The 14,572-nt window shown below is 40.5% G+C and overlaps 1 protein-coding gene across 5 annotated transcripts in view; it reads right to left on the minus strand.

Annotated features, from left to right (window-relative positions):
• Positions 1-570: 570 nt before the first annotated feature.
• Positions 571-14,572, minus strand: part of ATP2B1 (ATPase plasma membrane Ca2+ transporting 1) — a 109,074-nt gene continuing 95,072 nt past the window's right edge. For 4 of the 5 annotated variants that reach the window (XM_066591505.1, XM_066591504.1, XM_066591503.1 and 1 more), the window contains exons 16-22: positions 13,189-13,380; positions 12,451-12,664; positions 11,009-11,220; positions 10,418-10,525; positions 9,951-10,133; positions 9,522-9,608; positions 571-2,009 (exon numbers count right to left, since the gene is read on the minus strand). In XM_066591505.1, the coding sequence (XP_066447602.1) occupies positions 1,698-2,009; positions 9,522-9,608; positions 9,951-10,133; positions 10,418-10,525; positions 11,009-11,220; positions 12,451-12,664; positions 13,189-13,380 (1,308 nt within the window). In that variant the 3' untranslated portion in view covers positions 571-1,697. The remainder of the gene's footprint in view (positions 2,010-9,521; positions 9,609-9,950; positions 10,134-10,417; positions 10,526-11,008; positions 11,221-12,450; positions 12,665-13,188; positions 13,381-14,572) is intronic. The other variant, XM_066591507.1, reaches the window with a different exon arrangement.

Raw genomic sequence — 14,572 nt, forward strand, 5'->3', positions numbered from 1 at the left:
ACCTAAATTCACAAGTAAATTATTATTTCATGTAAAAGAAGAAGAAAAAAAAAAAAAAGAAGTGGAATGATCTCAGTTATGTGAACTTGTGAAAAATAAAAAGGGACGTTATGGGGCCCAAAAGGTGAGGGGATAGGAAGTCTGGGGAGATGTATGGCCGCAAAGTTGGAGCATGCGCACAAAGTGACGCTTTACAGACTGCTTTATGCTTGGACTCCCCTATTCATCTCTATGGGAGAACATGTAAACCAGATCTGTCTGAAAAGAGTCAAACTTTGTGCATACATCAACTTCGAGGACACCGAGCAGGAATGGGGCACCCACTGAATATCAAACACAGCTCCCCGGACTACCCGTTCTCTCACCTTTGAGCCCCATAACAGTTTATGGGACTGAAAACATGACAGGTTCCCTTTAATGGAAGAGTGTTTTTTTCCCCCCTTGGTTCTGTACTGACACCACCATTAATTGGCTGTGCATATTTTATTAACATTCTAGCTATGCCATCTTGAAATATATTCAGCCACTTAATGCTGGCAAGACAGGCAAGAAAACATTGCTGCGCGTGTATTTAATAAAAGGGCATGTTTATTGTGTTTACAAACAAGTTTCAAAAACAAAAAGGAAAACATGTATGACTTTACTACTACCTAGTAGTATTTTTTTCCAAAATGCCAACAGCCCCTTAAGCTGTATGAAGGTCATCTAAAGATTAGAAAATCAACACGGTTCCACTCACAGTTCACCAAGACAGTTCTAAAACTAACATGTTTAGACAAACAAAAAAAAAAAAAAATTAAGAAGACTAAATTTTTCATGTATTTTGATTTTTTTTATATATTTCGACGGAGATAGCAAAAAGGATTTCAAGCAAGATCCGTCACACTTCGATGTCCTGCAGTTTACAAATTCCATTTTTACTTTGGAACAAAAAAAAAAAAATATTCAACAATTTTTCCAACGTAAAAAAAAAAATATCAATTTGAAAACCAATAATTAACTTCTTTTTAAACAAAACTAAAAAAAAAAAAAAAAGGTGAGAGGCCATGATTGAGTATAACACTGTGGCTCACTTTTTTTTCTCAAGCATTAGTGTTATTTTCTTTCTATTTGGCTATTAAATTTATCTACAGTATTTCAACAAAGTAAATTGCAGGCAAGAATTTCGAACAAATTTCAATAGAAACACCCCTTTTCGTGAAAATACAGCAGTGTTTAAAGGACATTTTTTTTTTTTCATCTTTTCATCATATATAAAGGAAAACTTCCCTTCTATGAACAGGAACAAAATATCTATAAACCTTGTAAACAGATCTGTATCATTTATAACATAAATAATCAAATGAACATCCCAGGGCCCCAAAATAATAATAATAATGAGGATCAATATAAACTATAGCATCGCTAACACACTGTCCAGGCCAATGATTTAGTGTAACTGATGTTCTGCAGGTCACTTTTGCTGGGTTACGATTTATCAGTCAGAGGTCGTCCCAATAAGCCCATCCCTTTCCTTCCCGAGAAAAGCACCCTCAGTCTGGCAGAAAGCATTTTCTTAAAAAAATAAATCTACATTCATACAAGTGTGTCTTCATTTGAAGTCCATAAGGCAGGCTCGCTCACCTGCCTGTCGCAATGTGTGAAAAGGACCCAGTGTTCTTTGCAAATCAGCTAGATTCTTAACATTCATCTTACAATCAGAGTGAAGTCTCCAGACTATGTAGTGGACTGCCTGGGGATGAAGAGGTAGCTGACTTGTTCGGTTCTATTGTAAGATGTATTCCACTATCGACCGCATTGTTATTTTTATTTGGAGAGGGTGGTGGAGTAGAGTGACGTTTGGTGGGAGCATCATCTTCAGCATCTGTGTCATCGATGAGCGGAATATGAGGCTCAGAGTCTTCTATTCTAAACTCCGGGTGTGTCATGAAATTGTGGATTGAGCTTCGTGACTCGGGTTTTTCCAGTCCTTCATACAGAGAACTACGAAATGCATTCACCACTCGAATCTGAAGATCACAAAAAGGCAAAAAAAAAACAAGGAAGAAAGAAAGAAAAAAGTTAAAAAGCAGAAGTAATGCGTCCGTGGAAATGGGGTTTATGTGAATCTGAACTCACAAATACTAAACAATGGACTCAAACTGTGCAAAATGCAGTGTGGGCTTGCAACATACTGGAAAATAAAAAATAAAAAAGGAATAGAAAACATTTTGGTCAATCTAGGCTGAAGCACTGATGGGATGTGAAATCTTTACTCTGGTACGGCAATAGTTACAGAGCACTATTCCATTCTATTGAATTAGAAAAGTTGGTGCTATAAAAAAATATTTTTTTTATGTGCAAAAAAATATAAAAATGAAAAATTTCAGGTGTTCTTTTTCACAGATACATTCAGGAGAAAAATAAAAAAATTTAAATTAGCACAACAGGTAAACCAAATTCTCATGCTAGGAATTAGGATACCAACTATGAAGCCAAGCATGTGTAAGCCGAATGGTACAAATGAACTTAAAGCTGCAGAAAACCATGCAGAAAACAAAAAAACTGGAAGATACCTTAAGTGTAAATATTCGAGTATATACCAGGATTTGCAGTCACAAAATCTCCAGTGAAAAAATAAAAACAAAAACTGGAAAATTTGTGAGTTTACTTTAAGGCAGTAAACATGAAAGTTAACGAGTAGAGATGAGCGAGCACACTCGCTAAGGGCAATTCCTCGAGCGAGCATTGTCCTTAGCGAATACCTGCCCGCTCGAGACAAAAGGTTCGGGTGCCGGCGCGGGGGAGTGGTGAGTAGCGGCAGTCAGCAGGAAGGGGGGGGGGGGGGGGGGGGAAGGGAGAGAGAGATCTCCCCTCCGTTCCTCCCCACAGCTCCCTGCCCGCCGCCGGCACCCGAACCTTTTGTCTCGAGCGGGCAGGTACTCGCTAAGGGCAATGCTCGCTCGAGGAATTGCCCTTAGCGAGTATGCTCGCTCATCATGATTAACGAGCAAGACACAAAATCCCTTCATGACCAAAAAACACCCATCATCTTATAGAACACTGCTTTTTAGACGTAAATATGGACACAAAACAGCTATTTTATGTATCTATTTGATGTAGATACTAGTGCCACAGGGACAGCAGTGCAACATTTACATTCTACACCTTCCCCCCCATTTCCTACAATATGGACTAAATGAATTATTGTCGTGTCAGTAGTGAAGAACAGCGTTCTATGGAAACATGTCTACCACTGACTGGCCACCTCAGGTAAGGTCAGAAGACATGGCATATAAGCAGCCACTAAACCAGACTTCACCTAATGCTAAAGTCTGGCTGATTGACGTGCCAAGTCTTGGAGAAAAAAAAATAAAAAAGATTTACAAAGTAGCAAGTGACATGGCATTCAGAATTACGGATCTACAGCCTACGCTCAGTCCCTGGATGTCTCCCTTGCATATCATACAACATTGACCATTTGTATCTCCTAAAGCAGATGCAGAGTGAACAAGGGCCTTCTTACTGTTTGACAATAAAATGAGGATAAAAAGTTGGATTTCAACATGCTCGATATTTTAGAGGTGGAAGATAAACATGCTGTCAAAAGTGTCTGGCAGCACTTATTCCCCTCTTCCCCATCGCTCACAAAACCTGACAGCTCCCCGAAGCTTTAAGGGTCAGAAGGAAAAAAAATATACATTTTTTTCCTTCTTCACAGAATAAAAGGCAAAGTGGGCCACATGCCTCCTCTCCAGCCATTTTCAGGATAGGAGCAGTGTGCTGCCAGATTAGAAGTTTTCGCTTAAAAAGGTTTTTTTCTGCTTAAGGCCAACCTCACATGGGCACATTTGCACAAGCAAATTTTGCATGCACAGTAAGCAGAGAATAGAACCCATTGATTTCAATAGGTTGTCTCACACTCCTGGTGGTGGTGGTGGTGGTGGGGGGGGGGGGGGGGGGGTTGCACACAACACAGCATGCCGTTTTGCTGCGTATGTGCGCACCATATGTCCCCATAGAAGTCAATGGGGGATGCGCCCGGAGGTGTGTGAAACACTGATTCCACCAGAAAACCACATCTGGAACTCAAAACTAATTAGCCATTTCAAATCAGTGCTCTGCTTGAGGAGCGTGAATGAATATGCGCAAAAACAGTAAAATACACATGTAAAAACAGCACAGTTCATCCCGCAATAACGCAAATATGCATACGCTTCTGTGAATCTGGCCTAACAATATAAAAATCAGGCAGAACTACTCACAAGGATATACAGTGGTGCCTTGGATTAAGAGTTTAATTCGTTCCACGACGGAACTCTTAACCCAAAACACTCACAAGTCAAATCAATTTTTCCCACTGAAATGAATGGAAAAGCCATTAATCCATTCCGGATCGCAAAGCTCTTCTACTGATTTCAATGGTGATGGCGTTGCCCCATTAAAAGCAATAGAACGTCGGCACCCCCGCAGTGATTTTTCAGGGAGGGGCTTTAAATATAAGCCCTTCCCTGAAAATTATCACTAACTGTAGTAAAAAAAAATATATATATATATTAATTATATATATATATATATATATATATACACACACACACTTACCTGTCTGCTGGGGCTCAGGCGTGTCTAGATGCCGTTTGTTCTCCCTGCGCTGCTCTGAAGCTTTTCATCAAGCAGGGATTAAAAATGCAGGGAGAACCAGCAGCGGTATGGAAGATTTTCAGGGAAGGGTTTATATTTAAAGCCCTTCCCCGAAAATTACTGCAGGGGTTGCCGGCAGGCCATTGCTTTCAATGGGGCCACTGGCAGCAGCCTCGGCCCTATCAAAAGGCTCTTAACACAAGTTTTTGCTCTTTAATCAGAGCAAAAATTCGGGAGAGAGCCTGCTCTAAAGTCAAAAAGCTTGTAAGCTGAGGCACTCTTAACCCAAGGCATCACTGTATTCGAAAGTTGTATATAGGCTTATTTCTGTCACACATTTGTAAAAACTATCCAAACAGCCTATGCCTTTAACAAGCCAGTGTTATCACCCCTTTACTAGTGCCCCTCACATTTCTAGGAAATACCCAAGACCCCAGACAGCAACAGCTGCGCTCAAGATTGTAGTTTGTAGCACTCATGTTCAGCTATTGCCAGAATCTGCAGAAATGTTACCGCTCCTCAATTCCCTTGTGGGGCCAACTTTCCCTTGACATTTTGGAGGAAAAAGCATTATTAGGCATGCTGAACGTCAACTCGCCTGACCTTTTTCTGCTACCAAAAGAATCTGGCAGTATATTGGTCCCCTTACCCTATTAAAAATAAACACGCATGCTCAGCCAATACAAGCATGCATGATTATGGACGAGACCGATCGGAAACTTCTGTGACCTTATGGAGCCAACACTCTCTCGAGAGGCGTAGTATGTGTAACCATACCTACTAGCATAACTTTATTAGATTCATTTCATGGAGGCCTCCATTTATTAGGAGTTTTCACAGTGATTCAGTCTCTTTAACCCCTTGAGTGGCGGGTTTCTTACCACTCTGTCATACCCACCAGGGCAGGTTTTTTTAAATGGTCTAATCATTTAATTTCAACTAATTTTGCAGTCACGTTTCAAGAGCCATAACATTTTATTTTTCCATTGGCTCAGCCATATGAGGGCTTGTTTTTTGCGGGACAAGTTGTACTTTTTGATGGCATCATTTTTGGGTATGTATAATGTATTGCATAACTTTTGTAAAAAAAAATTGTAGGGAGATTGGGGAAAAAGAAAGAAATTCTGCCATTTGTTTTTTGGATTTCCTTTTTACGGCATTCAGTGTGCAGAATAAATAAATGTGATATCATTATCCTCTGAGTCAGCACGATTCCGGCAATACCAAGTTTATACAGTTTTTATGTTTTGCTATTTTTGTACATTTAAAGCATTTTTTTTTCTTAAAGGTTTGCTTTTGTGTCACCACATTCCAAGAGCCGTATCATTTTATTTCCCATTACCAGAGCTCTAGAAGGCCTTGTTTTTTGCGGGATGAATTCTAGTCTTCATTTACCTAATTTTTTTGGAACATGTAAAATTTTGATCGCTTTTTATTCCATTTTTTCTAGAGGCAAGATTAACAAAATCTGTAATTCTGGCATGTTTTTTTTATTTTTCACTGCATTCTCTGAGCAGTATAAATAATGTATTAAAGTAATTCTACAGACCAGTACGATTATGCCAATACCAAATTGAAATAGTTTTTTTTTCTTTTTCATGACTTTTTCACACTTAAAAAAAAAAAGTAATAAAAGTTAAAATCACCCTCCTTTTGCCATATCTAAAATAAAAAATGTAAATCATAAAAGAAAAATACATATTTGGTATCGCCGCGTCCGTAAATGTCCGATCTATCAAAGTAGTGCATTATTTACCCTGCACAGTGAATGTAGTCCGAAAAAAAAAATAAAGAACGCCACAAATGCACTTTGTCACCCTGTCTCCCAGAAAAAATGCAATAAAAAGCGATCAAAAAGTCGTATGTATTCTAAATTAGTACTAACGTAAACTACAGGACATCCCGCAAAAAATGAGCCCTTGCTCAAGTACATCGACGGAAAAATAAAAAAAGTTATTGTGCGCAGAAGATGCAGCAGAAAATAATTTTAAAAAATTAAATGTCTTTGAAAAAAACCACTAGTACAGCAAAAAAAAAAACACTATACAAGTTTGGTATCGTAGTAATCACACTGACCCAGAGAATTAAGTTATGTCATTTTTGTTGCAGTTTGTGTGCCGTAGAAACAAAATGCACTGGAAAATGGTGGGATGTCGTTTTTTTTAAATTTTACTCCACTTAGATTTTTGTAAAAGTTTTTCAGTACATTATATGGTACAGTAAATGGCACCATTTAAAAATACAACTTGTCCCGCAAAAAACAAGCCCTCATACAGCGACGTCGATGGATAAATAAAGGAGTTAGGATTTTTTAAACAGGGGGAGGAAATAAAAATGGGGCAAAAAGAAAAAAAGGGGCCGTGTCATTAAGGGGTTAAATAGTGTACCAACTTCCTTCTATTGATCATTACGATGCAGGGATACCACATGTGTAATGTTATTTTTGATTTTTTACAAAGTAAAGGGAGACAAGTGTTTATTTTTTTAATAATTTTTTAAACTTTTTTAAACTGTTTTTTTTGGCTCTTTAGAGGGCTTCCACAAAGACCCATCAGGACCCCCTGATCACATTCTGGGGGTCCAATGGTGACAGCCCTTTACATGCTGCAGTCACATAGACTGCAGCATGTAAAGGGTTAATAGAGCAGCATTAGAGGTTTTCTCTGATCTCTGCTGTAAGAGCTGGTGCCTGGCTGTCCTCTGACAGAGGGAGCCCCCTCCCTCTGTCAGCACTTTACATGCTGCAGTCACAGACTGCAGCATGTAAAGTGTTAACACAGCAGAGATCGGAGGTTTTCTCTGATCTCTGCTGTAAGAGCTGGTGCCTGGCTGTCCTCTGACTGCCAAGCACCAGCTCTCCCTGCCACAGAGATCGGCTTGCTTCTGACAAGCCGATGGTCTCTATGGCAACCTGTAAACAGACTAGTGCAGGGGTTTGAAATGAAAAGCGGGAGATTGCCGGCAGATCGGCAGTATCTCCCTGCTTCTTATTTCAAACTGCCTGACTGCTCTGTGTGGGTCTGTGCAGGCAGAGCACAATGCCACAGCTTGAGGCATTGTGCTCTGCAGCTCCCATAGTGATACATGGGCTATATCGCTTTGGGCGGTGGAGCTCGTCCCGGAAAATTTCCGGGCGTGCCACTCAAGGGGTTAAAGTTGTATCTTCTAAAAATAAGCCTCGGGCACACGGCAGAGCCGGACTCCGCATACGAAATCCGGCCCTGGCAGCAGCAGTGTCCGCACGCACCTGCTTTCCTGATCTTCATCTGTACTGCAATGGTCCACACGGCTCGCCGTTGGACATGTGCAGTATAGACATTTTTCTTTTCGAACTCCTGCTTTTTCCACGGAATTCACGTCCCATTAGCAATGTCAATTGCAGACGGCCGTGGGTCGGACGGCTTCCACTGACTTTAATGAAAGATGCCCGTGCGGAAACCGTAGGAAGATGGAGCATGCTGCGATTTTTCAGCCGCAAGCGGAGACCGCAACTGGTTTCCGCTCATGTGCATGAAGAATCACTTTTGCATAACATGCTATGTCACCTGCTCCGGATTCCGCAATTCAAATCCGCCCGTGTGCATTCACCCTTAAAGCATTACTATACTTTACAGAAAAAAAAAAAGTCAATCAAGAGTATTAGAAAATATGAGAAATCATGTTTTTTAAAAAGGAATCTAAACAAAAATTACAGACAACTACATTGAACGGCCATGCAATGTTCTAAGATACTGTGTTTGAAAATCTCTGCTTGCTGTCAGGAAACCCTATTTAAATCCAAAAAGCCATAAAATTCATCATTAGCCAATTTTCACACCACTGCAAGGTACAGAAAGTGTGGGCAGCTATGTAGCAGCAGCACAAATCTGGACCCCAACTACATGTGACTGTGTAAAGATCTAGGTTAGGACAGGTTCCATCTGACAAGAAGGTTTTCATTCATATACAAGCAGCACAAACCTTGAAAGTGGTGAGGAATTGAAACAAAGTACATTGGAAAGTTGTACAACTTTAGTCATTACATGTTTAACCAATGTTATTGCTCCAAATAAATTTAACATGAAACAACTTTGCATTATTAATTAAAAAGCTTTCATTAGCTGTATGCCGGCATCCCCTATGAAGACTTGTGTCTCCATGACTAACACAATCCTGTGCGGTCTGCACCAGTAACCATATTCATTTCCATCTGTACCCTACTAATTGGTAAAATGCATTCAGCAGCTTAGCAAGAAGTCACGGCCAGAGGCAAGAATATAGAATGATTCTTATAGCCTATTGTCATGGAGGCACATAGGTCTGCGAGGAGCTGGAGACCTTTTACAACAAAACTATTGGCAGAATTGCTTCATGGTTAATTGGGCAATAAAAAGATGGTTGCAAAGTTGGACCTTCCCTTTCAAGGTTATTGACAGACAGATCCATTTGGGTTCATATTGAAGCGTTTCTACAGACCAGAAGTACACACATGCAACAAATGTTGAACAGTTTCAGAGCACAATCCGTAACCAAAAGCACAAGACATTAGGCATATACTCGAAAATTTACTATGACAATCCTCAATATCTACAGATACATTCATATAAAAACAGAAATTGGTGATGCAGAAAAAAAAACAAAACGTGCAGGATTCATACTTCTAAGCTTGCATTCGCTAATCGTCAAAATAGTTAATTAGCCCTCTAAAAATAAAAAACACATGGGGTGTATTATCCTTGTGAAGGGAAAGCTTTATGAGCAGCCTGAACAATGAGTATACTGAGGAGAAAATGAGAAACGTTAGGTGTGTGAATTAGGATGTGTTAATTTCATGCACTTAGGAACACACACTCACACCCCACAGTAGTAGAAGCGGTAGAGGAGGAAAACACTACATGTGTAGGGGTAGAAATATTTGTTACATCATGATGCTGGCTGGCGATGGAGGGTTGCCGCCTTAAAGCCCCCTGAATGGAACTTCCACTTTGGAAAGCATTCACTACATCCATCTGCAAGGAATCAGAGATTGTGACAGCTTGCTCAGCAAGAGAGAGAGAGAACAAGAGAAAGGACCATCCCATCTACAACAAATAAAAATAAAACAAAAAAAGCAAAAAGAGAAAAAGGCACTTTATAGAGCAGCTAATTAAAAGCAAATTGAAGAAAGGTAAAAAGGAAGATCATGAGAAACTAAAGGAATTCTTTCAAGGGTTTTGAGGAAAATATAGACAAAGGGAAAAGATTGCACGCACACAACCACTCACATTTCAACCTAGTTAGCCCTAGCAAGTCAGCTACAAGCCCTTAAAGACTTCTCCCCTACATAGTCCTCCCCGCACTTGTGTCCATACCTGAGTTTGGATTCTGTTCAGGCCCCTAAACCATAAGATCTGACCACGACGTAGCTCTCTTTCTGCATGGTCAATCTCTTCCACATCCTCCGCAAGCTCCTCTTCTGGTATCTCATCCTTCTGCGTCCCATGACCTGCTTCTTTGAGGAACTTTAAACGACTGGTTGGTATTGTTGTTACCAGCTAAACAAAAGAAGCAAAGATCGGATTAAAAGTAGCTATAAAATGTGACAAAAAAGTGCTTGTATAATGTACATTCAGCTTAATACCACTGTAAGGCTGAATAATAATGCAGATTTTCCTTTGGTAGATACCAGATACGGAGGAAGAGTCCATGCTAGCTTTAATGTCCAAGTTATACTCTGTAATCAATTCCCTACTGACAAATTCCTGCTACAGAAGCTGTAAGGATACAATGTATCAAACCACCAGAGGTAAATAAAGCAGTAAGCGCACAATTACATTACCTGGCCCCAGAGCAATGTTCCCATACCAAGGAAAACGGACCACAGCCACTGATCTACTGTCAGTTCTGTACAACTAAAAGGCTTTCCACCAAACTGCACAATAACGATCTAAAAGAGAAAACCGAGAAACATCAACATTTAAATACACTATTGATCGGAGAAAATCCATATCATGAAAATAAATCACACAAACTGCAGTTCAGATATTATTTCAGTGACTATTGGGAAGACGGCACGTTAAAGAGGATCAAACAGTTTCAGGTAACTAGAGTGAAGGACTAGCAATATGAAACATCACTTCTCATTCGTTTACTCATAGGCATAGTGTACAGAGATTTATTTTTCAGCATGTTGGGTAGACGTCTCTCCAATACCATCAGTACACGCCTACCCAGTCTCCCCAACTTATTCCTAGGTCTCCGTAAGTAGAATCAGTATCTTGATCAGATGTAGAAGAGGTTCATTTATCTAAATCAAGTACACAGCACTCTAGTGATTTCTGCTACACTACCCATACGTTCAGTGACATGCTTTACCATGAGCTAAGCTGCAAAAAAATCAATCAATGACAAGAATGAATCATGCGCCTACCTGAATGATAAAAGTACCTAATACAATGCTGCAGAAGATGATGTTGTTAAATATCCCTTCAAAGACATTCCTTTCGCCATGAATCTTCCTTGCATTGATTTCATTAAATAGCTGCATCATAACAAATGTGTTGAACACAATAGTATAATGTTGGGATGGAGGAGCATGGAGAGGAGCATTTCGCCCACTATCAATATCAAATAGTTTTTCCCCTGTAATACAAAGTAGTGTCTTTATTATCCAGATTCATTTACTAATAAGAACGGTCCAGCTAAATGGACAAAGCAGAGTGAGAACTCAATGTTCTATCGGAATGCATTTTATAACTAAATCTTTCATAGCATACAAGGAAATGAAGTACTAGATCCAATTAAGTGACACATTTAGAAGTACTGATTCAGACTGATCTGTATTACTGGGACTGTCTTTCCAGTCCCTGCTTCAGTCACTGAGCAATTTACATACCTACTCAAATTCAATATACTGTAATACTGGAGTATTGCAGTATATTGTATAAATGCTTGTAAGCTGAAGAATATAGATGAGCGAGTATACTCGCTAAAGGCAATTGCTCGAGCAAGCATTGCCTTTAGCGAGTATCTCCCCCGCTCGAGACTGCTGGTTCGGGTGCCGGCAGCGGGCACGGAGCTGCGGGGGAGGAGAGCGGGGAGGAACAGAGGGGAGATCTCTCTCCCTCTCTCCCCCCCCCCGCTCCTTCCTGCTGACAGCCGCTACTCACCGCTCCCCCGCGCCGGCACCCGAACCTTTAGTCTCGAGCGGGCAGGTACTCGCTAAGGGCAATGCTCGCTTGAGCAATTGTCTTTAGCGAGTATACTCACTCATCTCTACTGAAGAACCATTTAATGTACCATTTGATGCACCAGTGAAAAATATAACTATTCTAATAAAAGACAACTTTATTTTTCCATCAACAGGCCATATAAGGGTACTTTTTTTGAAAGTGGGTAGAAAAATGAGAAAACAGCTGTCCTCAAGGGGTTTTTTTTTACACTGAAACGTGATTTTATTGAATTAGTTTCACCACAAATTATATAACTTAACCCTTTCCAATCCAATGTGTATCCTGATTTTCTTAGTGGGCTTACTCTTTTTCTACCGTTATGCATCGGCGCTATCTGCTGGCTAAAGCCAGTACTGCATGAGGTGACACGTTGGATAGGCTTCGACAGCAGAGAGGCTGGCAATATACAGTAAGAGAACCCCGACGGAAGTCTTCCAACATCGAAGCTGTATAGCCTTAAATCATAATGTCTTCAGAGGTCAGAGTGGATTCGAAAGGGTTAATACAATTCAAGCTAAATGAAGGGAGGACGCATCATCTGTATCAAACACTTAAAAAGGAATTAAAAAAAAAAAAAAAAAAAAAAAAAAAGGAAATAAGCCAGATATTAAGAAGTTTGTTGCAGAAGGAAAGTACTTACCTACAAATAAAAGCGTGAAGACCACAACTAACTGGTAGACAGCATGACCTAAAATATTTTTCATCATTGTGCGAGATATGAGGGGTTTATTTCTTCCATAGGGTTTTCTCAACAACAGAGATTCGGTTGGAGGCTCAGTTGCCAGAGCAAGTGATGCAAAAGTGTCCATAATAAGATTAACCCACAACATCTGCACAGCTTTAAGTGGCGAGTCCTGTTAAATGAGCCAAAATGCACACAAACTGTCAAGTGGCAATCAACCATCAAGTATCATTACAATGATGTGGCTGTAGTTTAAGAGCTTCGCTTTTTACCTTTCTAGTACCCTACAGTACCAGGAGGCTACGTGAGACTGTGTGGGATGTAGATCAATGTAGAGTTCACATTCATGTTCCTAATGATATCGGATATGACAACGTGTGTAAATAAGAGTATTTTGCAGTCTCATGATGTTCCTGCAGTAATGCCCTGAATAGCCTCCAAATTTTGTGAATGGTTAGTAACCAGGTGATCGAGCCCACCCTCACAAAGAAAAATGTACTGTTACAGTATAGTGATAAAGAATAGTAACAATGCCTGACAGTTTGCCACAAATGTTGAGGTTTCAAAGTAACCTTATCTACCTTTCCTGGAGTCATCCAAGCCCAGGCACTAGTGTGTGCATTGTCATCTGTCAAGTGCTGCATATTTAATATGACTGAGGAAACGAAGAGAAACCAGCTGAATTACAGGACTTACTTGTGTGATACATGCTCCTGTAAAAGCTACAATGACAGCAACTACATTGACGGTAAGCTGGAACTGGAGGAATTTTGAAATACTGTCATAGACATTTCTTCCCCACATTACGGCTTTTACAATGCTGCTGAAGTTGTCATCTGTGAGAATAATATCAGACGCTTCTTTTGCAACATCTGTTCCAGCGATACCCTATGTGAGGACAGAAAAAAGAAAGAAAAAAAGTTTAGATGAGATAACACGCATTCCCTCAAGCATCACCGCTGATCGTGTGCTAAATTATGTTTTATTTAATAACTGGAGACTCTTGCCTGTCTGGGGCACTCAGAAGTCTACTGAAGCACACAGCTTGTGCTATTCTTCAAGACAGTGCTGTAGGGAAGTCCCAAGACAAATAGCAACATTTTGACAAGGACATGAAAACAGTCTTGTGCCTTAATTTTAGTGCCCTTCCAGACAGTCACAGAAGTAATATAGCAGACGAGACAATTCGATACGTATAGAAAGGGCAAAATATACGCAACCAAACGTGTTTGCAACACATCTGATCATCAAAGACTGACGCTTTAGGGATTAGGAGACCCAAAGATTACACACGCAACAACTTTATAAATGTAAACCTCTACATTCTCAGACTTCCAGTGAGACCATCATATCACACAAACACCCTCAGTTGTAGGTCACAAATGGGGATTCATTTACAATTACAACCCCAATACCAAAAGCTGTGTAAGATGGAAATGAAGAATGCAAGGATTAGGATCTCTCAGAACTATTTTATTCACAACAGAACACCTCAGAAGGCGAAAGTGAGACATTTCTACATTTTAAAATATCACCATATTTTTCACTTTTCGTACGACAGGAGGAAGGGAAGAAGTCGATTGGTGGAGCCGGGGAAGTAGTAGCAGTTCCCGCCGGCGCTAACCACCAATCAGCAGTACGTATGGGCAGCAGTGGGGAGACGATAAAACTGGTAACTGATTGCACATTTGTTTGCGCGACCGCGATTTAATTAGCACAATCATCTGTTAAACTCGCGATCGGGCGAACAAATGCCAATAGCGAAGAATTTTGGCACATTCGCTTTATAAGAAAAAGGGCGTCTTAGGCCTCCTGCACGCGGGCGGAAATTCCACGGCAGGAGTTCCAACAGAATTTCTGCCCGTGCATGCTGCCATAGGATCGCATTAGATAATGCAATCCTACGCAGACCGCTGCAATTTGACCGCGTGAAATCTTGCGTGGTAAATAAATTGCGGCATGTCCCATTTCTGTGCGAGCCTCACAGAGACCTGCACAGAAACGTCACTGGTGACACGCCGGTTCTGCTCTGCGCATGTGCTGGCTGGCACAAAGCTGAGCGGGGAGACCCCGGGAGGAG

Source organism: Eleutherodactylus coqui, chromosome 2 (assembly GCF_035609145.1).
Source record: "Eleutherodactylus coqui strain aEleCoq1 chromosome 2, aEleCoq1.hap1, whole genome shotgun sequence".
NCBI classification, from domain to species: Eukaryota; Metazoa; Chordata; class Amphibia; order Anura; family Eleutherodactylidae; genus Eleutherodactylus; species Eleutherodactylus coqui.